The 26,079-nt window shown below is 38.8% G+C and overlaps 1 protein-coding gene across 9 annotated transcripts in view; it reads right to left on the bottom strand.

Annotated features, from left to right (window-relative positions):
• RBMS3 (RNA binding motif single stranded interacting protein 3) overlaps positions 1-26,079 on the bottom strand; it is a 1,359,336-nt gene that overhangs the window by 721,255 nt on the left and 612,002 nt on the right. Inside the window, exon 1 of one of the 9 annotated variants that reach the window (XM_025883316.2) lies at positions 17,167-17,918. The exons of 6 other annotated variants lie outside the window; for them this stretch is intronic. In XM_025883316.2, coding sequence (XP_025739101.1) covers positions 17,167-17,241 — 75 coding nt within the window. In that variant the 5' untranslated portion in view covers positions 17,242-17,918. Of the gene's footprint in view, positions 1-17,166; positions 17,919-26,079 lie in introns of those variants that run through there. 2 more of the 9 variants (XM_025883325.2, XM_025883312.2) reach the window with 2 other exon arrangements.

The raw sequence follows: 26,079 nt of genomic DNA, 5'->3' as shown, positions 1-26,079 counted from the left end.
ACAGTGCATAAACACTGAAAAATCTTATTTCCTCTTTTCCAAAACTCCTTCAGATGAAAAATATACAAAAGTATAGGAGAAGGCAGATGTACTCAGTCACCTGGTTTTTTGGTTGAGTCAATGTTGACTGTGAAAGTAAACATGTGAATAAGTAAGAAGCAAGCAAATACTTTACAGGAAAAAAAAAAATGCCAAACACCTTGAGGAGAATTTCACCTTTATGTTTTTTCCTAGTTTTATGTCAGTATCTTTGGAATTGAAAGTGAAATATTATTTTGAAATTAAAAAAGTTTTTAAAAAAGAAGAGAAACACAGATAAGTATGGAGGAGGTCGTATTATACTTTCCTGAAAAGAATAAAGTCAATTAAAGGATGTTTAGAGAGTGAGGCAATCCATTCTTTACTCAGTAAATATTGACTAGCACTGACTATGTGCAAGTCAATGCAGTAGGACCAGAAGGCAACACAGAGAAGACACAGACAAGGACTCTTTTCTCTGGCAGCTAGTGGGATATACTGAAGGGAAGAAAAAAAAAATGATTCAGCATCCAAAAAGTGTCTATCAGTGTTATTAGAGTTCAGGATATGGAATGGCAACTCCCGTGTAGTCTGCTGATATTTACTGAGCACCTCTTATGTGCCAGGCAAGGGTTGAAGGTCACACAGCTTGAAGACCTTTGAAATGGCCTTTGGTTTTCGAGCATGAAGAGCTTGGTGACTGTAGCCATTACAGCTGGTAGAAGATTAACAAAGAGCTCAGATAAAAATTTAGTAATGCTACATGTGAATCAGTTTGAAAGATACTCGAAAACTCAATGTCAGCAGGAGAAACTAAAACAAAACTCAATCCTTTCATTCCCCAGTGAATAGTCTGGAAAGTTATCTAGTTAGAACCCAATACCACACCCAGAGCCAGTGCTGGCCTCACTGAAAGCATTTTTAGACATGAGCTGACACTCTATAAGCTGGCTGTAAGAAAATAACACCCCATTCCCTCCCCTAATTTAGTCACTTTAGGGGACAAAAGGCATCCTGGGAACTTAAATAAGGAAAGTGCAAGTATTGTGAAATATGGCAATGTAAAAACCAGACAATTTCCCAATAGATTCATCTCAGACTGCCGGGTGAGTTTTCTATGGAGCGCTGAGACACTTGCATTGCTTTCCAAAATAAAACTACAATAAAAAAGAAAAATTCATGTAAGAAGTATGAGAAATATTGAAAGTAGATCTCTCTACATGGTTTCAATCCAGCTGATTGCAGAGATGGATGCCACAGAAACATAATGGAAGTGCAAAGAAACGTTTCAATGAATGGCATTGATCGGTGCTATCACAAGGATTCGTACTCCATTATACTCAGGCATTAAGTCAATTCTTGGGCCTTTCAGTCACCCTCTCCTTACCATTATCACTAATAACAATCTCTTGGAGTTAATGGTTCTTATTTATATTTTATCATCTTCATAATATGTTAATATATTGGCATTCTTTACAGAACATTGAAACACATTACTACTAGTCTATATTGATCATCAAGACATCTTATCAAATAACTAAATATTCCTGTGATGGGAAGCAATGGCAGGAAACTGAAGTATGAAAAAAGGTAAGAAACCCTGCGGAGATGGCATTAAAACAAGTTCTTTTCTTTTTCTTTTTTTTAATATTTTATTTATTTATTTATTTGAGAGAGAGAATGAGATAGAGAGCATGAGAGGGGGGAGGGTCAGAGGGAGAAGCAGACTCCCTGCTCAGCAGGGAGCCCGATGCGGGACTCGATCCCGGGACTCCAGGATCATGACCGGAGCCGAAGGCAGTCGCTTAACCAACTGAGCCACCCAGGCACCTGCATAAAAACAAGTTCTAAAACAGAAGCACTGGAACCAGAACCATGCTTAGCACACTGAGTCTTTTCACCTAACCGAAGTGCTATTGTCATTTCTGATTATTAAGTTCCTTTCCCAGACTTTGTTAAAATGCTTCTACTTGCACTAAAATCTATATGAAGTATGGTACACTGTTGATTTTTAAGCATGGGTAAAAAATGGTGAGATTTCTAGTTGTAAAATAGGAAAATGCTAAATTGACCCTAGTATATTGAACTAAGCTCCCTATCCCACCTCACATACATCAAAGTAGGAGAAAAAAAATATCATCCTGGCAGGTTCATGTTTAGGAAAATTCCCCAAGTTTCCAAAGTAGCATATGAAACTTGGCCATCAAACTTTGAAAGCTATGATTAGTTCCGTGAAATGTGAGTATGTGAGAGAAAATTAAGTGTTATTGGAAATACGTGTCCTCGGCCTAACTTTTCTTAAATGAAGAATAAACTGTTGAAGCTTTAGGGTCTACTGGCTTTTAGACAGATCTTAGTAAATATTTCTAGATAAAGCCAGCATAGCGTCTTCTATGGGTAAACTTCTGCTTTATTCTTTATTTTGCCATATTTTGTCTTTAATTAAAATGTATATTAGGAGTAAGAAACAGGACAAGTATGGGGGAAAATAAAATAAAGTCAGATTTTACCTAGGTTCATTAGATTTTCACAGTCACTTGCTCCAGCTCGATGAAGGTACCATGACATTTCCCCTAAGGTCAAGCAGCACCAAGTAAGTCTAACAGATAAGGGAAATGCAAAATACAGTGCGCAATATTCCCAAGATAATAATGTAAAAAGAAATCTCCTGATGCCCAAACCCTTGGGACAAAATATTTGCTCTAGGATAAAAATGCCTCAGTGGGATTCCAATCAGTTGGGAAGATTTGGGCTGCTGGAGGCTCTCCTTGCCCCGCTGTTGTTCTTTCCACTTGGACTATGCGGTGGCAGACAAAGGAAATCAACCTGAAACAGTGCAGCCCACATAAAATGGCTGACTAGCACGGAAATGGTGGCACCATGGACCCCAGGCACCTGTTGGGATCCCAACAATGGTGTCACGAAGAAAAGAAGACATTTCTGCTTCTGCCAAATGTGAGACATTCCCTTTCAGCTCAAGCTTCAGCCAGGAATTTCACCTTCTCACCAAAAGGAGCAGACAATAACCCTTATCACCAAAACACAAAGGGGCAGGCAGATCCTGCAGGAGGCCGGGTCTTAAGTTTAGGAATCCAAGTGTAGAGGTCAATCCTCGTGTATGAGGAAACTAACTCATCAAGGCATTTCTCAGTGTTTTAAGAAAGTCTTTAAAGGGAGTAACACCTGCTTAGAAAATCACTGATTCTAACTTATATTTAAATGAGTACCTTGTACATATAATGGCAAAACAGTGGCAAAAAGAAATTAATGCCCGTCAATGGGTATCACCTGCATAATATGTGGTGCAAATGCCCTAGGAACAATTATCATGAAAATAAAAAAGCTATATGTCTAACGACTTGGTGAAAATGTCACAAAGTATGCTTTTCAATGAGAAAAGAAGTAAAATAACCCGTTCAGTATGATCTCATATACCATAGATCTGATAGTATGTTAGCACACACATCAAGAGTGCTATAGGGCACCTGGGTGGCTCAGTTGGTTAAGCGACTGCCTTCGGCTCAGGTCATGATCCTGGAGTCCCAGGATCAAGTCCCACATCGGGCTCCCTGCTCAGCAGGGAGTCTGCTTCTCCCTCTGACCCTCTTCCCTCTCATGCTCTCTATCTCTCATTCTCTCTCTCAAATAAATAAATAAAATCTTTAAAAAAAAGTGCTATAGAAGGACACGTATGATTTTATTATTAAATTTGGCATTGTCCAAGAGTTCTGACAGGACAATGTGTTTTCCTGAAGGAGATTACTAATATTCTTTATGCATCTTGAATTGTTTCACTAGATGCAATGAGTAGGATTACCTTGCAATAGAAAAATTTACTAAGTGCTGAGGAATTGCATACATAGAAACTATATTTTGTGAAAATGGTAATAAGAACCTTGATGCAAAAAAAGAACATGATAGAGGGAAAAAAATTGCAGAACAAACATACGAGAATCGTGCAACTTGGAAAAATCAAGAGACGTCCAAACCAAAAATACAGTTCCCTTAGCCACAACTAGGTTACTGTTTTCATACATTCCTTGGCTAGAAAGCCTTTGAAGTTCACATCAGAATCCTATCTCGTATCATCTATCATTACTTTAGACATGTCTTTATACCTGCTTCGTTAATTGTATAGGGAAGGTGAATAGACTTCTCTTTCCGAAATAGGAATTCTGTCATTCTTGCCTGATCTTCAAAGGGGTCTTTTCAAATTTTGAGTTAAAAAAAAATCCACGTCAGTATTGTTGTGGACAATTATGTGGCATGGGTAGATGATATATGGCTAATAGACTCAAGATCCTCTGTGAGCAAAGTAGACAATGGGAAGGAACTAACTAATGTTCAGCCCGTCTCCTAGCTCTGTAAGCAAAGTTCACCTCCTGATATGTCCAACTCCCTGCCAACCCAAGAAAGGAAGCCACATATACAAGCTGATATTTTTGGCAATTGCTCAGGAATGGCCTCTCTCATTCCCTCCAAACCACCATCACTACCATTTAGTCCTGACCTACTTGCTTACTCTCATCCCCAAGTTCCAAATACTGGCTACTTAGAGTCTTTGAAATCCACTCTGCCCCTCCCTGAGTTGGCACATGTTCTGATGCTCTTGCCAGCATCTTGGAATGCAGTGTGTGGTAGTTTTGCTTTGCCTTTTTTTTTTTTTTCCTTCTTCTTCTCTCCACTCCCCTCTCATTCCCTTTTTTCTTCTTTTCTGTTCTTTCTCTATTGCCGTTTCTGACTTAGCTCGCCTCTGCCATCATAGCATGTCCCATTAGCTAGTGATCTAAACCAACTCCAGCCAACCGTCCTAGGCTACCTAGCGCAGTGGCCCCCATGCTTCAGGGGGGAAAAGGTGAGGCAGGGCGAGATTGTATCAATCTGTATATATTAAGAAAGATACCTCGGTAAGACTTCCTTCTGGCATACAAAATGCCCTTTGACATAAAGCATCACAGAGATGAAAACGATGTTAGGCAAGTCTGGTTTAAAAAAAAAAAATCACTGCTTTCCAAAAAATATATAATAAAACTAAAATAAAATAAATAAAATACAAAATCACTGCTTTCCGCAATGGACTAATGCACAAGACACAGAACAACACAGATTAATGCATTCTGAAAACCTTTCCTGATGCGCTCAGTCTGCATCGGGCACTCTACTGGCTACTGCAGGATACTCATAGATGAAGACCCCACGGTCCTAGTTCACGAGGGGTTCACAGACGAATTCTGACACAAATACGATGCTGAGGAGTAAAGGTATGTTCAAAAAGCCAAAAATAAATTTACGACAAAGCACGAAAAGAAGAAAGTCAGAACCCAATCCCACCCTACCTTGGAAAGAAATGGAAAAAAAAAAAATAACTAAAAAGATAAGAGGGGACTGGAAACTAAGAGAATAAGAAGGAGGATACAGAAGTTGAGGACCTGAAGGCAAGGAGGCAAAGAAGGCAAAGCCATAGCTGAAAACCTGAGGACAGGAGCAGGGGGTGGGGGGTGAGCGGGCAAGGGCAAGTGGAGAAGCCGTGGTGCGGAAATAAAAGAATTCGTCCTCCCCAGGAAGGACAGTGTGGGAAAGGCTGGAAGATGTAGATGATTTAATGTACAAGCAAGGTCACTTCGGACAGCCATCCTAAATGCCGTAAGGATGGGGAAGTGAGGAAAACTAACTTGGCAGAAAAGATGGACCATGACTAATAATAATAGCTAACATTTCTTGGACCTCTATTGACCTAAATTCTTCAAGGACCATGTTGAAATCCAGATTCTCTTTTCACCAGGACCCACCCTCTAAAGTACACATGTGCTGGGAGTCCAGAGCATGGAAGCGCAATTGCACACACATCCCCAATTCAGCTGCTCCGTGGATCCCTGGGCACATTCATAGCCTGCAAACAGCACAGTTCTCTGGTGAGCACTCTGCACTGTGCGATTCTCATGCCAATACAGGTTTGCTAGTTTTATTATGGGGTGCTGTTGTTTTCCCCCTCTTGAAGCCAGATCCTTTCTCCACTGAACAATATAGAACTCATGATTATATTTTTAAGCATGTTATGGATTTTATATGAACATTTTATATATAGAAATTCCAAAATATGTGTTAAAATGTGATTCCAAAGACTTTCTGAAAAACATTCCTGTTTCCAATCAAAAGCATCAATAAAGCTTTTATCCAGATTCTCCCGAAGAACTACTGATGGGAAGTCAGAACAAAAAAGCCAGTGCTGGGGGTTACTAAGTGCTTCAACATATGAAAAACCCCAACAAAGCACTAAGTTTGTCCTCACAGGCATTGATTTTTTTTTTTTCCACAAGACAGAAAAAGCCTCAACTATATGACTCCTCCATATCAAGTTCTATGTTGACATTAAAGTTTTCCCCAAAGATGGTTCTTCGATTTGTAAATTATATTTTCCTTACCATATAGCTCTTATCGTTTGCCTTTGAAAAGGAAAATATATGGCCAAATTCCAGAAATTTGAAAAATGGAATAAGATCTTGGCCTTTCTATTTCGTTTCTTCTCTTTGTTTTATCTTTCTTGGTGTTTCTCATAAATCACTTGTTAAATTAAAATTGTAGAACTGCCATTTTTTTTCTACCACACCATCGACAGCCTCATCACTAAAAGCTTTGAAGATCATTAGAATTTCTGCTGTATAAACAATTATTATGAAATTATATGAGAAAAAAATTAGAATCGATTGATCAATAAGATTTCTAAAAGATACTATCAAAAATTGGGAAAAGAAAATAGGTATCTAACTTGATACATTGTCAATATATCTCAGATTATGGGAAGATACTACACTTTTGAAAAAAAGGGAAATTATTACCTACTCTATTTCAGTGAGACTTGTCTTTTTTTGCTACCAACTAGCAGAAGAAAAAAAAAAAACCTGGAGAGAACAGGTATATGTCACCTTGAGACCACTTTGTCCCCTTCAGATTCCCCTTGGTCATTTAGACTCAGCCAAAATCAGAACCACTGAAATAATCCTTAAAGTTTCCAGAAGCGTGTGAGTGTGTTGTATATGAAAGAGATAAATCAAAGCTGATTCATTGAATCTGCTGATGAAATTCAGTGAGATCTGGCTAGAGAGCTGGGAAGAAAAATTGAGTAATTAGGTAGAGAATCAAAACATTGGATGATTATGAGAATTCTCCCTGGAAGCCTGGGGGAGGGAGTGAATTTTTAGGTACAAGTGTATGCGTGAAGTTGGAGAAAGAAAAAAAAGAAAAGGCAAAACAAAACAAAAAGCCTCCTTCTCAAGATTCAGTTGGGAGGAAATGATCATGCCCTGAGCCTGGGATCCTGATTGTCTTGTATCACTGGTACAAGAATGAATACCAAGGAAGCCCTCACACAAGGCTCAGGGCTGGAGAAGCAGTATCTTCAGGGTGCTCAACACTTGTGCAAGTAATGGTAGATCTGATTGGAGTGTGCATACGTGTAGATACATGGGTCCTTTGAGAGACACATGGATTCAAGAGAAGTCATTCTAAGTGAACAACCATGGACCCTGAGGAACAGGGGGAGGTGGCCATTTTAATACATGCAACAAACCCATGACCCAATTTACAGACAGAAGTATTTAGAAAGATTATGCCATCAAGTGCATACCATGCCATTGTTTGCTTCCTGTCTGTACCCCGAGCTGGAAGTCCAGGGAAACACCTGTTACATTCAAGTTCTTTTTTCTTTCCAATTGGTAAACAATTCCACCAATTGCACAATGAAAATATTCTCTGAGCCTGGCACCCAGATCTGGACCTCTCAGTTGCTCTTGCTGCCAAAGGTCAATCCAATGTGTCTGCCTTTGACATATTTTAACCAAAGAATGTTAATGACATTTTCCAAAACGCTGTGCTGTTCCACCAAGTGTCCTGCCCCGGAAATTTGGGATTACTAAAATACAGAGATATCTTAAATGCCAAAAGGCCACAATAGGTAGAGATAGAGCCAGCTTCTCAGGCTTTCTGACCACGTTAGGGACCCACAGAAACACTAACAAGATGAAAAAAACGCATTGCCTCCAACCTGAAAAGAAAACAGTGAAACCAAAAGTGATAAACATTTGTTTGCATATCAACAAAACATAACTCACTATCAACTTTATTTATTTTTCTACTTTAGTCCCTTGATAATCTTTGTACCTCAAGAAATTCTGTATGTTAGAATTTTTTCACATTGTAAGAATACTCTCGTACGCAAGATAATGGCCCAAAATTCATCGGCATAGATAAATGAATTTACTTGCACTCAAAGAGTTTTGGCAGCAAAATTATAAAAGCTCTTTATTTTATTGCAAAAAAAATTCTAATTTGATGTGCAATATGAATGCATTTTAATATCTTTTGTTAGTTTGTAGGATGGGGGCTTCCAAGACTGGCCAGAAAATATGGAGGTTTTTAAAATGACCCTTCAATTCTCCCACTGTTTAAGGAAGTCACTAAACTTGTAGAGAAATTCTTCCACGTTAATTGACCTATCCCTTCTGATTTTTTTTTCCTTATCTTTTTCCAGCTTATTAACAAAGTTAAACACAGGAACAAGAACAAGCCAGGAAGGGAAAACTTGCCATTGTTAACATGAAGTCTAGCTGTCCTAACAGATAAATAATAAATTTTAAAGGCAGTGGTTAATTTTTTTTTGGAATAAATTTTAAAAAGAACATCAAAATTTTCTTCTTTTTCAGAGTTCCCTGCCTTAAATTGAAACACAACATCCTATTTCTGATGGTTCAGTCTGAATTGATATGCACAAGGATGGACAAGAGTCCTAGGGGCCAAAAGCCAAGACCAAGGGTAATTAGGAGCTGTCACAACCCTTCAAGGGACTAGCACCAAGTCAAACAACAACACAGAAAACTGTTTTGTTTTGTTTTTTTTATCTCTTGAGGAGATACTAAATATCATAGGTATGTCGTATGTTTTTTTTGTATGATACACTAGAAAAGAATCTCTGAAACTTTATTCCAAGCTTTGTACACACTCCTTCAAGTACTTTATCTACTCGAAACTACTTGGGAGCTTAAAAGTATATTTGCTTGAATGTTAAGTTACCTTAGCATAAGTTATAGTCAGGGTGCCACCGTCCAATTTGTGTGAGTGATAAGTTTTAAAAGGGGCAACATGAGAGTTTACAGACATCGATAATAGCTTCAAATATGACTCACATGTGTAAGGAAAGCTTTTAAGGTATCTTAACCAGTTCCAGAAACCCAGATAGTTAGCATTCTGTTTTCCATTTTCGTTTTCATTAAATCGTCATCAATCAGCAATATGACTAAGATAAATAGACAGCGGTACACGAGATAAAAATAGGAAGACTTCTCGAAAATCCTTCTGAAATTCTATGCATGATCCATACTCAGCTTGAAAACTATCAGCTAAGAATGAAATAACCAAAGATTCTAGCATACGGAGTGCGATGTATACCAATTTCTTAAGCCTATAATACAATGATAGGAAAGCTAATTCTGAAACAAATTAAATATCAGTACCTAAAACAATTACTACCAATATTTAGAATATAGTAAGATTTATTTTTCTTCCATTGTCTCTTACTTTCCACACAATAAGACAGGACACTATCAGGACTGCCTTGACTATGTATATAGTCAAGTCTATTTTTTCTATCTGGCTATCATTCATAAAAACAAAATTCAAGGTTCCACATACTTTCATTAATTCAGCTAACAGGAGCTTTTGGGGGAATACGAAGGGTATCTAGCAAGAAAAAGAAAGATAATGGTCTTGCTTATGTGTCCTGGAGAAGTTATTCTCTGCCTCGTATTACTCCATATACTATAGTTACTATAGTATTCCTTTCCCATGTTTTAAAGGCTACTAATCAGAAATTTAGGGATTTGAAGGATTTGCAAACTCCAGTCAAAATAGTATTTCATCTATCGATTATCATTCCCATATTGACACTAGCTTCTAGTTTCATTCACCAAACTAGTGTTGTCAGGGCCTTAATGAGGCAATCCTTCTGCCTTCATCACCCTGACTGGTTAGGCCAAATATGCGCTTAACAATTCAGGTCTTATACCACCTGCAGAGAGGAAGTTAAATGAGGAAAAGTAAAGCATCACACTGTCACCATCAAGTCTTTAGATAAGTTCTAATTTTACCCAAAGGAGAAAACTTTAACCACAACAACAAAGCTGGCAACGACCATGATTAAATGATGCCTGTCATTCTGTCCCACCCCTGGGAACTGCTCTCCACCCACTCCCAGGTGATGGATGTGTTTCACTTGGTGCACAGGGTTTAGATGTGGCAAAGGAAGCAGACAGCTAAATTCATCAAATCACCAGAGTCGGCAAAGCAACATTTGATCTTCTCTGGAGAAAGCAATGGGGACCTGAACAAAAACTCATCGATGGCACAAAACCAAGGTCATCTCCCAGCCCCACGAATACATCAAAGCAGGCTCATTTATCTCAAAGTGAGAGTCACAAATGCTAAGCCTTGAAGAGATCTTAGAGAACCTGACCTAGAAACCAATCCATTGACACACAAATCAGAGAATTCCCTCCCTCAAAAAAACACAAAATAAAACAAAACCAGAATCCATGTCTCAGGACTTACTTTCCATAGTCTTTGTTATCTATTAGATGTCAATGTTCTGAATTACAAACTTTATCCAGATATCTGATTCCACATGGTATACACTTCCTGACCAATAAATCTACACGACAAAAAAAAAATTAAATTTGAACAAATTTGCTGCCTATATCAACATGAAAAACAAAACAAAACCAATCCAACTTACCTCTGGCAACCCTTCTTATTTCCCCCCCCTTTTCCAAATTGCTTTTCAGTGTCTGAAATCTGAAAACCAATGGCCACCTCTCTAGGCTTTTTCAAGGCCCTGAAAACAATGACTTCCTAATAAATCTCTTATTAGTATTAGTATCCTATAGATTCATAATCTCAAGAAAACTTGAGATTATAGGTGTCATTTGTTTTCAAAAACTTTATAGTTTAATCATCCCATAAAAAACAGAAATCCCTTTACTATGACATCCTGCTAAAGAGATAGACCCACAAGTTGTGTCTCTTTGTACAAGTATGTACGTTTTATCACTGGCCACCAAGGAATAATATGAATACAAAAGCAAGTATCGTATTTTCAAATATCTTAAAAATAATCATACTACCACCTATTTTGTTCTCCCTATGTTACTGATCCTTACTACCTATCACTCTTCTTGAGGGATGAATGGCCTGAAGATTTTCTTACAAAAGTTCCACAGATCAAAGTAGAAACAAAGGAGAAAAAAGTTATGATTTCAAAGCAGAAATGAGAAATTCACTTTTGTTATTTGAATGTGTGCCGCATGGGAGTCATGATGATCTTTCCATTTGCATTGGTTTCGGACCCTTCCGCAAATGTGTGTTTTCTAATTAAATGGCACTCTATATTTAAAATAAAAATTGGTCTTAAAGGTCCATCTCCATTTTCAGAAAGCGTATTTTTCAATCACATCCAAGAGAGTTCAGCATTTTTCCCGCTACTGCAAAAAATAGCACCGCGTATCCTCAACGCAGGTATCACAGCGCATAAATACCCTGTTGCCCTTGTTCTCCCTCCGGTTTCATCTGCTCCCTTGCTGTGTAACAGCCATAGTATAAAAAAGTCTATTCTCACATGCTTTTGATATTACACGATTTAATCACATACAGCTGTGGCTTATGAGACTGTTACAAAACACAATTTTAATGCAGTACTCGAAGCCAATTTTGGATAAACATCAACCATTTACTCTGAATAAGAAGTCCGACACTAAAAAGATTTTCTTTTAAAGGAAAAGACTGGTTTTCTTAGAAATTGGTCTGGGCATCATTGTGACTGAGTCCTCTCTCTGCCAAAAAGGCTGATAATGTCAAAAAGGATTGTGTAAAATCATATTAGTGCAAAAATGAAGCCTTCCAGAATTCCTGAAGCCAGGAAGACCTGAGATGAACTTACAGCCTCCTTGTCTTCTTTTGCCTCTCCCTCCCTGCAAATCACCCCTGCCTCTACCAGCCCTCTAATAGATTTAATGACTTCATAGAAATAATTTCGAGTTGTGATTCTATTGTTCTTTTCCCAAATTGAGAGAAAGCGAAAGGAAACTGCATTAGAAAGATACTGTTAGAATACATTTACATGAGGTTTCCTTTGAATTGGAATGATTCTGGAGAGAAAAGAAAAAAACATGAACTTTTTACATATCTCCTTCTTCTAAGTGGGCACTAAACTTAGTGCTGCGAAAACAATGACTGTGTTATAGAAAAGACAGTCCCAGTGATAATAAATAATGCGGGGAGCAAAGCAAACAAGACAACTAGAAAGGGAGAGTGGTCCCCTTGTTACGCTATTTCTCTTATTTAAAGACAATTAAAATTGCATACATTCTAAAATGAGACAAACAAGACTGGTCATGGTTTCATGCTATCATATGACCCCCCCCCCGGAAGCAAAAGAAATAGTTGGAGTTGTACCTAAAAGTTCTGTTGCTGGAAGATTTTTAGAAAACCAGTTTTGTATGTTTCAGCCTTTCAAAGGAAAAACAGAACTTGGGAGTTTTCAAGGCTGTTTTAAAACTGGCAAGTTACCAACTCTGGCTATCAGTGCAAATCTGAGCAGGAAGTACTAAGGAAATTCTAAACTCATTCCCTCCCTCTGCAAGATTTTCTACATTTTCATGTGCAAGAAGTATGTTAAGGGGTTGTTCTGTTTTGCTTTTGAAGGATCTGTACATTCACATCTTTGGAAATATCCTTTGCCCCATAGGAGCCTCTCTCTTCCTCTGCCTACTCCTTAGTCCTTTGTGTTTCAAGTGTTTGCTCTTTCCATGGCACAATCAACTGGGCTCTAGCTAGACTTTGAGAGATGGGTGGTTTTCCAGGCTGCAGATGGTTGGAAACTCAGCCTGAAATCAGTGTGCAGTTGATGAATAACTCCCTACACCTGACCCCAACTTCCCACCAGGCTCTGAATACAATCTGAGTCCCACCAGCCAGAAAAACCCTGTTGGGTCCCATAGGCTAAACCCCTTTCTGCAAGATCTTCAGGGGAAGTGGATGGCCAAAGAAGGGAAAGCAGGAGGCTGATGGGAAAGCAGCATGAGTAGAAACCGTGCCCTGGATTGGTAGATAGTCTTGACCTGGTCAGGGTAAGGAGACGGAAGGAAGGACAAGCTTGCTGTGTGTGCCTGGATGAATGTTAAACTTTTGGGAAGATGACTAAAGTTTTCCAAATATCACATATGAGAGAAATACCTATTTTTCAGCAGCAAAATGTCAGTTCACTGGGCTGTGACCGTGTTTCACTCTTTCTAGCTTTCCTAGTTTGACTAAGTTGCTTTTTCAAGAACCTCCCCCCTACAAAGTACCTCAAATTCAGATTGAAATCCACCCTGGCTTTCACAATGCAATAGCAACAGGTTGGTTGCTTTGAATGGGCTATCACAAAATTACTGAGAAATATTAGGTTACAACTCAATCAAACATGATTATGGATATCATCATTAAGCTAATGAACTATTTTTTTGGATCCCCGTTTTCTGGTGCCTGGGTGGCTCAGTCGTTAAGCATCTGCCTTCGGCTCAGGTCATGATCCCAGGGTCCTGGGATCAAGTCCCACACCGGGCTCCCTGCTCGGCAGGAAGCCTGCTTCTCCCTCTCCCACTCCCCCTGCTTGGGTTCCCTCTCTCGCTGTGTCTCTCTCTGTCAAATAAATAAATCAATAAATAAAATCTCAAAAATTTGCTGATTATCCTGGGTGGCCTTCAAATAACAAATTCGTTTTGATGAAGAGTTTTTTAATCCAGCTATGTCTCTTATGTAAATATTATAACACATCACCAAGATTTCTTCTTTTCTGCCTAATCACAAATGTTTCTTTTGGAAAGTGCTTCCTTTAATAGAGGGGAAAAAATGACCAAAGGAAAACTGACATATGACAACTTTTAATGCAGAGTCTTGGAGAGTGAGCATACTAGAACAACACTGCTACAGTATAACTACCAGTTAGCCACTGGGTTTCCATTTTACTTACATGTACACTTGTCTTACTATACTATTTTAAGCATTTGGAAAATGATTCAAAGGGAGAAAAGTATAAATAACTTATTTCTAACTTCTTTTTCTTTTTAAGCAACAAAATTAATGGATTAGTTCTCATGTAATGGGTAGTAAGAGGAGCAGAGAAGGCAGGGAAGTGTCCCAAGTTTTTCTAAAACTTTAGTTGCATTTGAGGAAATGGAAACATTTCCATTTATTTAGAAATCCTACTTTCATTTTGTTTTATCATAAGAAAATAGCAGCTGAATCTAACACATATATTTAAGTAGAACGAGAAGGTTCAGTATTTTGTACTTCCTGAATGAATACAATTATAAATCTTTGAGTTCTTTAAAAACTCCATAAAGATTTTCACCCCAAATTCATGTCAGTAAATGGCTTTTTGTTGATTAGTTAAAAACACCTGAATTTGCAGGACAGCTTAAGTTATGATGTCCCCAGAATATTTTATTGTCAACCACAGAACTCTATTTTTATCAACCATAAGTATTCTTTATATATCAGGCATCATTTTAAATAGCTATGAGTTTAAAAATGGACTATAACTATAAGCCAAGGCTAGAAGGACAGTAAATTTTGTGAATTCCACCAAGGCTTACCAAATAAACATGAGCAGCATGTATTGCCTTCAAAAAATAGTATAGATTATATTTTAAGATATAAGTATAAAAGGAGCAAAAACATGATACTGAAATAACCTAGCTGTTTTCATGCTATCCTGGGTCATGATAGTACTTTCTTACAGAGTATTCATGCTGTCAGAAAGTCCCCACATTTTAGAGTATGATTGACCCTTCTTCTTCCCATTCCCTGTGTGCCCAAGTTTCAAACCAGGGCACGTTTTCACATCTTCAGCTTCCAGGAATGTTATTAATGTCTGTCATTTCGTAACTACTGTAACAGTATTCGACAATGTCACAGCACTGTCCCGAAATTTTACAACATAATAATCAATATGAACTACCACAATAGCCAAAGTAGCCGATCTTATATTCCCTACCACCCTGATCTGATTACCCGAATATCAGCTTAGGTCACCTAATGGACCTAGCTTCTTTAAAAATGTTCCAGAAGTTGATGGCTTTGACTAGCTTGAAAGTAACAAGATCCAGATGCCGCCTGTCTACACAACACTAAACTACACAGGACCCCAAAACAGATTTTTTTTTTAAATTCCCTCTATATTTTTCAGGCTCTCCTCTTTTCCCTCACCACTCCACTTTCTCTCTTTACCCCAAACTCTCTCTCTCTCTCTCATAAACACACACGCACACGCACACGCACACGCACACTTCCCATCAGTGTAGCTCATCCAGCATCCTGTCCTTAATATAATGTGCACGACATTATTTCCTGCTAGTAATAAGTTAAAAGAAATTTCGAGCAGGAAAGCAATTAATCCATTATTCCGTTCATTTTAATCTAAAGTTTCCTCTCTGAATATACTTCATAGTAAAAAACAAGGACCAAAAAGAAAGCGTGAATTTTGAAACATTTGGAAAAATTTAGCCAAATGAGTAAAAGGGATGGAATGTCCGATATTTTTCATGGAACCCTTGGGCTTGTTTTTGTTTCTTTGGGGGATGAGAAGTGACTATAAATTTCCTCTTTTTAACTTGTCCTTGCTTTGCCATTTCCTTGACGAAGGCAGGCAGCACTCTGGACCCAATGCCCCAAAGAGTTAAAACTCAAGGCACTGGAACAGGAAGGCTGGTCTACTTAAGCAGCAGCCGCACAAACTAAATGCTCGCAAAGGCAAAAAGCAACGCAGGAGTCGACCTTGGAGGGGCAGGGCGAGTCATAGAGCGATTGAAAAAGAAAGGAAAAACAGCAACAATTTTAAATATAATTCTGAAAGTCTGCTGCTTGGTCTGGTTTACAAATAGGCATTGTTTGATGAGACAGAATAAGTAAGAGCTAACTACAGCATGAATTACCAAACACTAATCACATCAACGAGTCCCGGTGACAGCACAGATCACTCAGGCACGCCTTGTTCACTCTGGGCATATTTATTTATTAAGAAGACAGTGGAGTCTGGCTAATGTGATACAAAATAATATCATCTGTAAAGAAATACAATCCATGCGAAATCAATCCATCCGATCAAAGTGGTAACCCTACCAACAACCCCACCCCCCCACCCCCCTGAATCAGGTCCAATGTAATGGACAAATTGGAGCAGTGATTTCACACCTGAGAGTCTTTCATGTCTGAACTGCAGGATAAAGTTCATGGTTGGCACTGCCCACTGCTTAGTTGTGTGGGCTTGCCGCTGGCCCTGTAGTGATCATTTGTGCACACACAGAAAGACTCAAGTATTTAACCAATTCACGTCCAATTATCATCAGTTACATTTCATCCTGTTTCAAGACCCAGGCCTCCGGATGGCAGCCAACACAGAAAAACAGAGCTTCTAAAAGTAAAGAACATCACTGGAAAAGCTCTAAAATGCAGTCTCTAGCGTTTCAATCGTCCTCAATATAAAATCAAATATGTAAGGCAAATAAAAAAAAAAAAAAAACACAAAAACACACCCAAACAAACTCTAAGGGACTTTAGTTAGCTGGACTATACCTTCCCACATCCTTCTTTCATCCTATACTCAGCGATTAAAAGTTTGAGTTGCCCCCACCCTGGTGTGTCCTATCCAGTGGGAAAAAACCTTGTAGAGCCGCAAACAAAGAACAGCTCACCAGAAAAGCCCCTGAAATTGTATTCTTGTGCCTGATCATCACTGTTAACGATCTCCTTTCTAACAACCCTGTCCATCTGCAAAGCACTTTACTACGGATATCAGGAACATTTTTATGTTGCCAAATAACAACAAAGGGACCCGAGCGAAACTATTATCTCTCGGAAAAGAGAAAACCACCCTCCCAGGGCTTGCTTTCTTCTTAGAGTCTCCTCTGCCTCATTAACTCCACTGGTATGTTACTAATTTCAAAGAACCAGGAAGAGGTGATGGGGAAGGGGAGGCAAATAGTAATTCACATGCCTGTCTGTTTCCCATTCCCAGTGCAGAAGGATACCACACTGCTTGCCAGACTGTGGGTCGAGCCATACCTTGGTTTGGAGATAGTGAGGATAGTAGTAAGTGTACTGGGGGTACATTTGTGGCTGATCCAGGCGTTTGCCCATGTAGCTGGAATCTTTATCTCCGAGGCAGGGAACTGGATGACAGGGTATAGTGCCCCAGGCCGAGCTTCCTCTTAAACCACTATTCCTGACAGTCCCGATGACTGATGAGGCTTCAGAGATCCCTCGTCTTCCACCACTCACTAGTTCCAACACGGCAAGAATTTAAAAAAGAAACACACGAAAAAAAAAAAAAAAAAAAAAAAAAAAAAAAAGGGGGGGGTCGGGGGAAAAAAAAAAAAAAAAAAAAAACACACACAGCCTCCCAGATCGTGCTTTTCTTCCCCCAGCTGCTAGGGTCCACTTGGGATGAGGCAGTTTGTTCTCTACCGGGCTGTCTGGAGTGATGTCAATTGCCAGCGTTTGTAAAGAGAGAGAGAGAGAGAGAGAGAGAGAAAAAAAAAAAATCAAAGTCCTTTTAGCACAACTCCGAATCCTTGCAGATCAGCTTCCTGTCTCCTGTTTGTCTCTTTCCCCACCTTAAAGAAAAAGAAGAAAAAAAAAAGAAGAAGAAGAAGAAAGAAGGAGAAAGGAAGAAGAAACAGGGGAAAAAAAAAAGAAAGAAAGAAAAAGAAGGGGGGAAAGAAAAAGAAAGAAAAAAAAAAAAAGCCTCGCACAGCTTAGCTGCTGCTGTCTCCCTCCCAGAGTGACATGGTGTTCGGGGCTTGTTCTGTCCTTTCATTCACTTCCCCTCCTTCCAGCCGGTGGGTGGAACCGAGAGAGCCTCTCCAGGGAGCCGCGGACGCAGTCCAGAAGGCTGCAGTATTTCCTCCAAGAAAAAAAAAAAAAAAAAAAAAAAAGCCTGCTTCAACCCCTGCTGCAAGCAAAGTTCCGATTCCCTCTGCTGGCTATCTCGAATAGCAAAGCAATTTTTGCAGCAAAGCTGCTGCCGCTGGAACTGAACCCGGGCAACTCAAATGCGGGCGGTGGATTATTTCTTATCCTTCCCTCCATCTACCCCACCCCAAGAGCTGCCTTCTTTTTTTTTTTTTTTCTTGCCAAGTTGCAAGGTAAGCCACACTGCTAAACAAAACACAGAAGACCACGGGAGGGAAGAGAGCACGAAGAGAGGGGAAGGAAGAGAGAGACAAAAATAAAAGCAGAGGGACAACCCTTGCTGGTTAAAATGGAAAAAGTGTGTCCCGGATGCTTTCAAAACCTGTTCAAATACGAAAGCCAGATGAATCCAAGACCTGGTTCAGAAACTAACCTTATACTTCTCGGAAGACACAGAGGATGCTAAGTATTGGAAGAAATTTGAGAGGCTACTCCAGGACTCCTGTGGGCAAGCAAGCCATGCATCATCAGCTCACAATGGCCAGCTTCCCATAGCAGAAATGATCATTCTTATCCTTACATCCATTTTGTAAACAGCAAAGGAGGAATCCCATCAGTTTTACGGGTGTCTTTACAAATAAAATCAGGGGTTCTCTAGCTGTCTGCCTCTTTATGATTATTTTGATTCATGGATGCTTTAATCACTTTATTGATATCATCACAAAAAATAATCATAATTACTTGGCCGAGTTTTCCCCCACCAATAGTAAGTAACATCCGGACATGTCTATAAGCTCTTACACTATGGTACACATTGTTTCAGAGAAAATATATTTCCTTTAAGGGTCCCTTTTCAAGGCAGTCCAGGCTAAAATTAGACATGCCAGCCATGTTTTGCTGTGAGTGCTCACTCATGCCCAAAGTGTGGGCAGACCAATACTGAGCACCTCTCCACTTTGTCAAACCAGCCCTGTTCTCCCCAGCCCGGAGTTGCCTTCTCAGATAAGAGGTTCCTGGTACAAATCCAGCTTCCTAGTGAAGAAGAACAGAGATTTCCAGCCCAGTGTACAATATGGTGTCCATCCACATTCCAGCCCTGCCACCCCTGAAGTCACTGGCTTCTCCTAGGGGTCTGATTATTGGAAGCTGTGTAAGTGCATGGTTGTTTCTTGGAGAAAGATAACGATGGTGGGTAAACAGTTTTATGCTTGACTTTTGACAAGAACAACAACCAGAAAGAAGGAAGGAGAGAGGGTGGGAAGGTATGAGTTAGAAGCCCTGATATCACTGTCATTAAGAGAATTAAATCAACTCCACCAACATTGAAATGTGTTCTTCTGGGCCTCACTTGTCCCATGCAGAAAGTGGAAATGCTGCCAATTTATCTGGCTGAAGGTGGTAAACTGAATCAGATACTAAATCAAAACTATATTGTTTTAAAAATCATCCAGTGACATCTCATTGCTCAGACAATAAAGTCCTGACTCCTTAGAATAGTTTTTAAGACACTGGAAAACCCAACTTCATCCTCCAGACTCAGACAGTAAACTCTGCCCCTCACAGTCTATTACCTGAGTCACAGTGAAATGCTTTTGAACCGGAATACGCTCTCTCAGGGCGTTCCATCATCTGCTCTGCCCCAGAGTGGTCTCGCATCCACATTCAGCCCATCCTTCAGCTCTCAGTATGGATACCACCCCTCGCTCAGAGGAGCTTTCCCCGAACCCTCACTTCCCTGCTGCACCTTATATTTGCCCTAATAGATTGCTTATCCTGGGCAACTGCCTGTTAATAGCATTTTCGTTTCTTCTATGATGCCCTAAAAGCATCAGGAAAAGCAGGAAAGTAGGAAGTCCCATCATTCTCATTCACCTTCATATTTCCAAAAACTGTCATGGAATCTGGCCCAAAATGGATGCTCTGCAAATTTTAAACAACAAGGTATCTTACAAATGATAAGAATTCCAACCCAACTCATATCCTTCTCTCACTATATTTTAGTACATTTCCAGATGCAGGGGCTAGAGTGATAACACAGATCAGAACAATGTCCATCCCTCATAGCATATGTATTCTAGTGAAGGAGACAGGCAAGTAAACAGGCCATATAAATAAGGTTAAATGTAGTACTGTTCAGAAATATAAAGCTAAGTAAAGAGAAACAGAGTCACAGGGATTCCACTTTCAATAGGATAGTCAGGAAATGCTCACCAGGAAAGAGCTGGGGGGTTAAAGGAAGACTGGGAACCACACCCTGGGTATTGGGTATTATGAGAGCACTTCTCGTGAGAGCCCTGGCTCCCGCCCAAACTGCCTTTGTTCCAATTCTGCCTCTGCCAGATCACTCTGCCTCCTTTCCCCATCCGTCCAATGTCACTACACACTTCATACCGTTACCATGAGAATTCACCAGGACTAACATGCAAAGCATTTATAACGCCTTGGAACATACCAGATCTGCTCAATAAATGTCAGCTTGTATCTGGGGGGAGATCATCCCAGACAGAGAGAACAGTAAGTAAAGAAGGCCTGGCAGCAAGAACATGTCTTTGACGTGTACAAGAAATGGCACAGGGGCTGAAATGGAGCAAAGAGGAGTAAAGACTATCAAACGAGACTGGAGAGGTACCCTGGGCCAGATCATATAAGCCTTAGCGGGAACTTGATGAGGAAAGCTAAATTAATGACAGTTAATAGTACAGCCAGGACTCTATCCAAGTATTCTGACTGCAGATCTAGTCATCTTCAACTATAGAATGCGGTCTTCCAAAATGACTTACTGAGGTTCCTCCAAAAAGCAAGACTTATAAGATCAGGATCCTTGGTTGCTGCTGGCAGTTTTGCCACTATGAACAAAGGATACCAGTATTCTTTTATTAACAACTGGCCTAGCTACTCCTTGGAAGGAAAGGAACAGTGTCTTATTTACAAATGAAAGACCAAATAAATAACTCCTCAACCCAAGCTATAGCTCACTTATATGTAAAGTCCCAGCATGCGTTGATGCTTTCTGCAATTTCTACACAAATTGCCACTTTCCAAAATGCTATTCTATTTCGTTGGATTATTGCTATCTTCTTGGCATCAACTGTCATTAGCCTAAGCACACTCACTGAACATTTAAAGTTTTTCTTAAATAATGCAAAGACAGTTTACCACTTGTGAGAATTGTAAAACCTGTGTTTTATTTATTTTTTTTTTCCTTCAGAGATACCAGTAGCCATCACAATTGAGGAGGCAAGATACTCATGTCAGAAATGGTTCTTACATCATGTCTGTCTGCTCTGTTGGAGAAGTAGCACTTTCCATTTAAATGATCAAGTTAAGGTAGGCGGTAACTAATTTAAGGCACTCTCTAAATCAGAAGCCAGCTGTGTCCCATTTGCCAACTAACAAATAAATTTTGTACAAATCCAAGAGCAGCAAACTGCATCAAAGAGCATGGACTCTTACAGATTCACGGGATTCACAGCAGAGACGGGAGAGGCACTGATTTAAGACAAGTCCTTGGTTACTAGGGTAGAGACAACATCTCAGACATACCACCCAGAGATAGAGAAAGTAATGGTACTGAAACGAGGGTCAACTGGGTAGAGATGGAGATTCTCTTCTGGTTTGCTCTTGACCTATCCACTCAAAGAATAACTGGGTCCTCTCTTTGGGTGATTTATCTCTTAAATGACAAAGGCATAGTCAATAGCAAAAGAAAAGAACAGTAGAGAGAAAAGCAAAATAATAATAATAAGAAGAAGAATTGTGCTATCTTTAAAAGCAAGTATACTATTCTATCTTCAAGACATTCGTGACCTTGAATAAATTAAAACAAACAAATAAAACCACAATTTGGTATTTGTTGCCCTCTTCATTCAAATTTGTGAACTCCCTTTCCAACACAGCAGTTGCCAAAGGGGTATTAAAGATAAGACGTAGTTAAAAAAAAAAAAAAAAGACAAGATGGTAGATCACAAACTCTGATAGTAAAGTAGTGTTACAAATGTCTTTTCTCCTACTGGATACTTAGCCAGGGCTTAGAAACATACCTGAGACAAACTAGGAGAAAGAGACCACTAATGATGGTCCAAATTTGAACTATAATTAAATGTAAAATTTTAATGTAGATAAAGACAATAAAAAATGGCCTTGGAAGATAATTTCAAGCTTCAGAGCAAAATTATAATGCACTATATCTCAAGATAGTCAATCAAATAGAAGAGCAAGAATAATTTAAAACAATGAACATTATTAATTTCAACAAAGTTTTACTGAGCATTTACTATGTGCCTAAATAAGCAAGAATACCAATATAAAAATTATCACCCTTGTCCTCAAGTAGACTTAGCATCTCAGTATCTATCAAATATCAGTCATTCATAAATGACCTAAATGCCTTTCCTCTTAGCTGAATACCAAATTTTAATAATAGATATTAAATAATTTTCTTTAAGTTGACCCAATTTTTGAAATACCATACTTCATTATAAATCTAAGCCATGATATACATGAGAACCCATATTTATTTTGCTTTTATTATCTTTTTAAAAGATACTTAACTATCCTTTTCCTCTTTACATACATTTTTCATAGTACTTAATACTGTGGTAGTCACATACATTTCTCCTTTACCACTAGGATTACCAGGACTCACATTTCTCCACTTCACTGGAATTAGGCATGACCATGTGACTTGCTATGGCCAATAAAATATAAAGCAGAAGTGACGTACGTACAAACTTTTAACTGCCGCTATTTGATTCACCAGCCCACTCTTCCCTGATGGAAGCAGGTGCTTATATGGAGGCGGCATCTTGAAAGGCTGAGAACAAATAGTCACCTGGACCAGCCATTGACTTGTGATGAGCAAGAAATAAACCTTTGTTGTAATTATGCTAATGAGATTTGGTGACTTACCACAGCTTCACTTAGCCTGCCCTGACTAATAAGACATTACTCATGGTTTGATTTTATACTTGTTGATTTCCTTCTTTGAGCATCTTCCCTACTAATACCTAAGCTCAGGAGGGCAAGGAATTTATCTGTCACCTCCACTGTCATCCTCAGCACCCAGAACAGTCCTTGGGATTTAATAAACATTTAATAAATGTTTATTAGATAAAGGAGTAAAATGTTCATCTAAAATCATCTTTTTTATCTATCAGTGGTTAAAATGCAATACTCCATGAAGTAGAAGGGAAGTGAGTCATGTACTCAAAATGTACATTATTCTGGGAGAAGAACTGCTATAAGTGTAACTACTAAATGCTCAGAGGAGGGGAAGGCTTTTCTGTACTGACTATAAGGAGCGGGTACTAGGTTAAGAAAGATAACTTAAGAGAAAAAGAAGCTCAAGGAGAAAATGATCTAAAGTATAGATGGCCTACTATATACTAGGCACTGTACTAGAAGTTCATAAAGGGTTCCTCAGTTAAAACTTGTAAGTTCCCGGAAAGTAGGTATGATTCTCCATACTTTACAGTTGAGAAAATTAAGAAGGAAAGGGTTTAGCTATCCTATCCAAGTTCATTCAGTTATAACATGGTAGAGGAATATTCCTAACTCATGTCTGCATAAAGCCCAAACCCAGATTTTTTTCTCAGCGAGATCTTAAATGTTTTATTCCAAAATTGGATTAAGATAATCTTTGTGTTTACAACAGAAAACTCACAGTGTACATAAAAGTCCTAAATAAGTCAGTGTGTCTTCACAGAAACAGATGGTACTGAACAGAGAGAAAACCGGAAAAAAAGAACATGGCCCTCTATCAAATAGCATGAACTCTATTTGGACCACAGATGTGATGGTTAATTGTATGTGTCAACTTGGCTAGGCTATAGTGCCCAGTCTTTTGGTCAAACACCAGTCTAGATGTTGCTGTGAGGTATTTTTTGATGTGATTAACATTTAAATCAGTAGACTCCGAGTAAAGCACATTATTCTCCATAATGGGGGTGAACCTCATCCAAAAAGGTAAAGGCTTTAAGAACGAAGACTGAGATCCTTTAAGAAGAAAGAAATTCTGTCTCTAGACTGCCTTTGGACTCTAGACTCAACATCAACTCTTCCTGGGTCGCCAGCCTTGACAACCTGACCTGAAGTTTTGGGATCCGCCAGGCCCCACAATCACATAAGCCAATTCCTTAAGACTCTCTCTGCATATAAACACATCTTACAGGTTATGTTTCTCTGGAGAACCCTGACAAATACAACAGGTTAATAAAATGAAAGGAATGGCAGCAATTAAGTTCAGTGATATGGGCACTCTTATAAATTCCTAATAAATGTTTATAATGTTTTTTAATAGAGCTTAACAAAATGTATAGCCTTAAAAATCTTCATCCTTGTCACCCAGTAATTTCGGTTCTAGGAATCTAAAACAGATCATCATTAGACATTTAGGAATAAGTAACTGGAGAACCCTGAGTGTCCAACTCTAGTTTGGTTAAATAAATCACAGTATAGAGTATGATTCAACCATGAAAATGATACTTAGGGAACATTTTAACGTATAGGAAATGCATAAATCAAATAGCTAATGGAAAAATCAGAATACAACCTTGTATACACAGTAGGTTTTCAACTATGAAATAAAAACACATAGACAAGAGAATAGAAGAAGCACATCAAAGTAACAACAGTGGAAACATTTCCTCCGTGGTGGTGCTATTAGTGACTTTACTTTCTTCTTTCCCCCAAAAAATTTTGGCATTTTTCCAATTTGTCTTAAAATGAGTATATATTTCATCATTTATTTTAACATTATTTTTGAAAGAATTTTTAGATAAGTATATTCCTAAGTATGTTTTTTTCATTTTTAGCTTACAGAACATTTTTAAACACACAGATATGACATTATTACATGTGTATTTTAAATAGCCCTTTCCTTCTTACCTGAAACAGATACCACTTTAAGAAAAGTTCATCTTTCTTTAAAGTCTAGGAGCATAGGATGCCTGGGTGGCTCAGTTGTTAAGCATCTGCCTTCGGCTCAGGTCATGATCCTGGAGTCCCAGGATCAAGTCCCACATTGGGCTCCCTGCTCGGCAGGGAGTCTGCTTCTCCCTCTGACCCTCAACCCACTTGTGCCCTCTCTCTCAAGTAAATAAATAAAATCTTAAAAAAAAAAATAAAGTCTAGGAGCATAGATTCTATATCCAAAAAATGTCAAAACTCTGATTTAAGGCCTAAAACCAAATATCCTCATTTAATGAAAGAAAAACAGCTACCCATCGCGAAGGACATATCTTCACAAGCATTACAGTAAACCTACGTGAGTATCCAAAACACTTTTTTTTAACATCCACTAATTCTGCTTTTGCATTTCTAAGTTTCTCATGAGTTTATTTGTAAAAGTGTCAGTTTGCTTATAATCTGCTGTAGGAACAGGGATTTTTTTTTGGCGGGGGGGGGGGGTCTGTCACTATGCCTCCCTGTATATGTCCCTGCAAAGAATTCCACTATTTGCAGCCCATTGAGCCAAATTTGTCCTGACGTAGCTGGCAGACTCTTGTGGCCTTCTTTCAAGCACATCTTCTGCCATGACTTATGCCAACAATGAACCTACTTTTAGGTGGAAAACACCACCTAAATGTAGGGAGAGATGAGTAGCTGCTTTGTCACATGAGAAACATTTTTCTAAAAGGAATATCATTACTTTGTATTGACCATTCAGCCTCCAGTTGCCAGTAGCTAAGCAAGTCAGGTCAATATGGCCAGATTTGATTGGCAGGGCTGATTCTTCTCTCTAGAAACATCTGCAGAAACCCAGGCCAAAAGGCTATTCCTAATTAGAATCACTATGCTGTACACATGAAACTAATATAATATTGTATGTCAACTACACTTCAATTAAAATTTTTTAAAAATAAAAAATAAATTAAAAAAGAAGAATCACTGGATAAAATACAAGATACCCAGTTAAACTTGAATTTCAGACAAATGATGAATATATTTTTAATACAATTTATGTCCCAAATATTGCACATGGCATATACCATGAAATCTTTGGGCCATACTTATAAAAAGTACTCGATGCTTGTCTGAGATTTAAATTACCTAGGTGTTATGTAT

This window comes from Callorhinus ursinus, unplaced genomic scaffold (genome assembly GCF_003265705.2).
Source record: "Callorhinus ursinus isolate GAN/ISIS: 27379988/994484 unplaced genomic scaffold, GSC_fseal_2.0 scaffold1, whole genome shotgun sequence".
Lineage (NCBI taxonomy): Eukaryota > Metazoa > Chordata > Mammalia > Carnivora > Otariidae > Callorhinus > Callorhinus ursinus.
The sequence above is the reverse complement of the archived record's forward strand: the minus strand, read 5'-3'. Positions and strand labels throughout refer to the sequence as shown.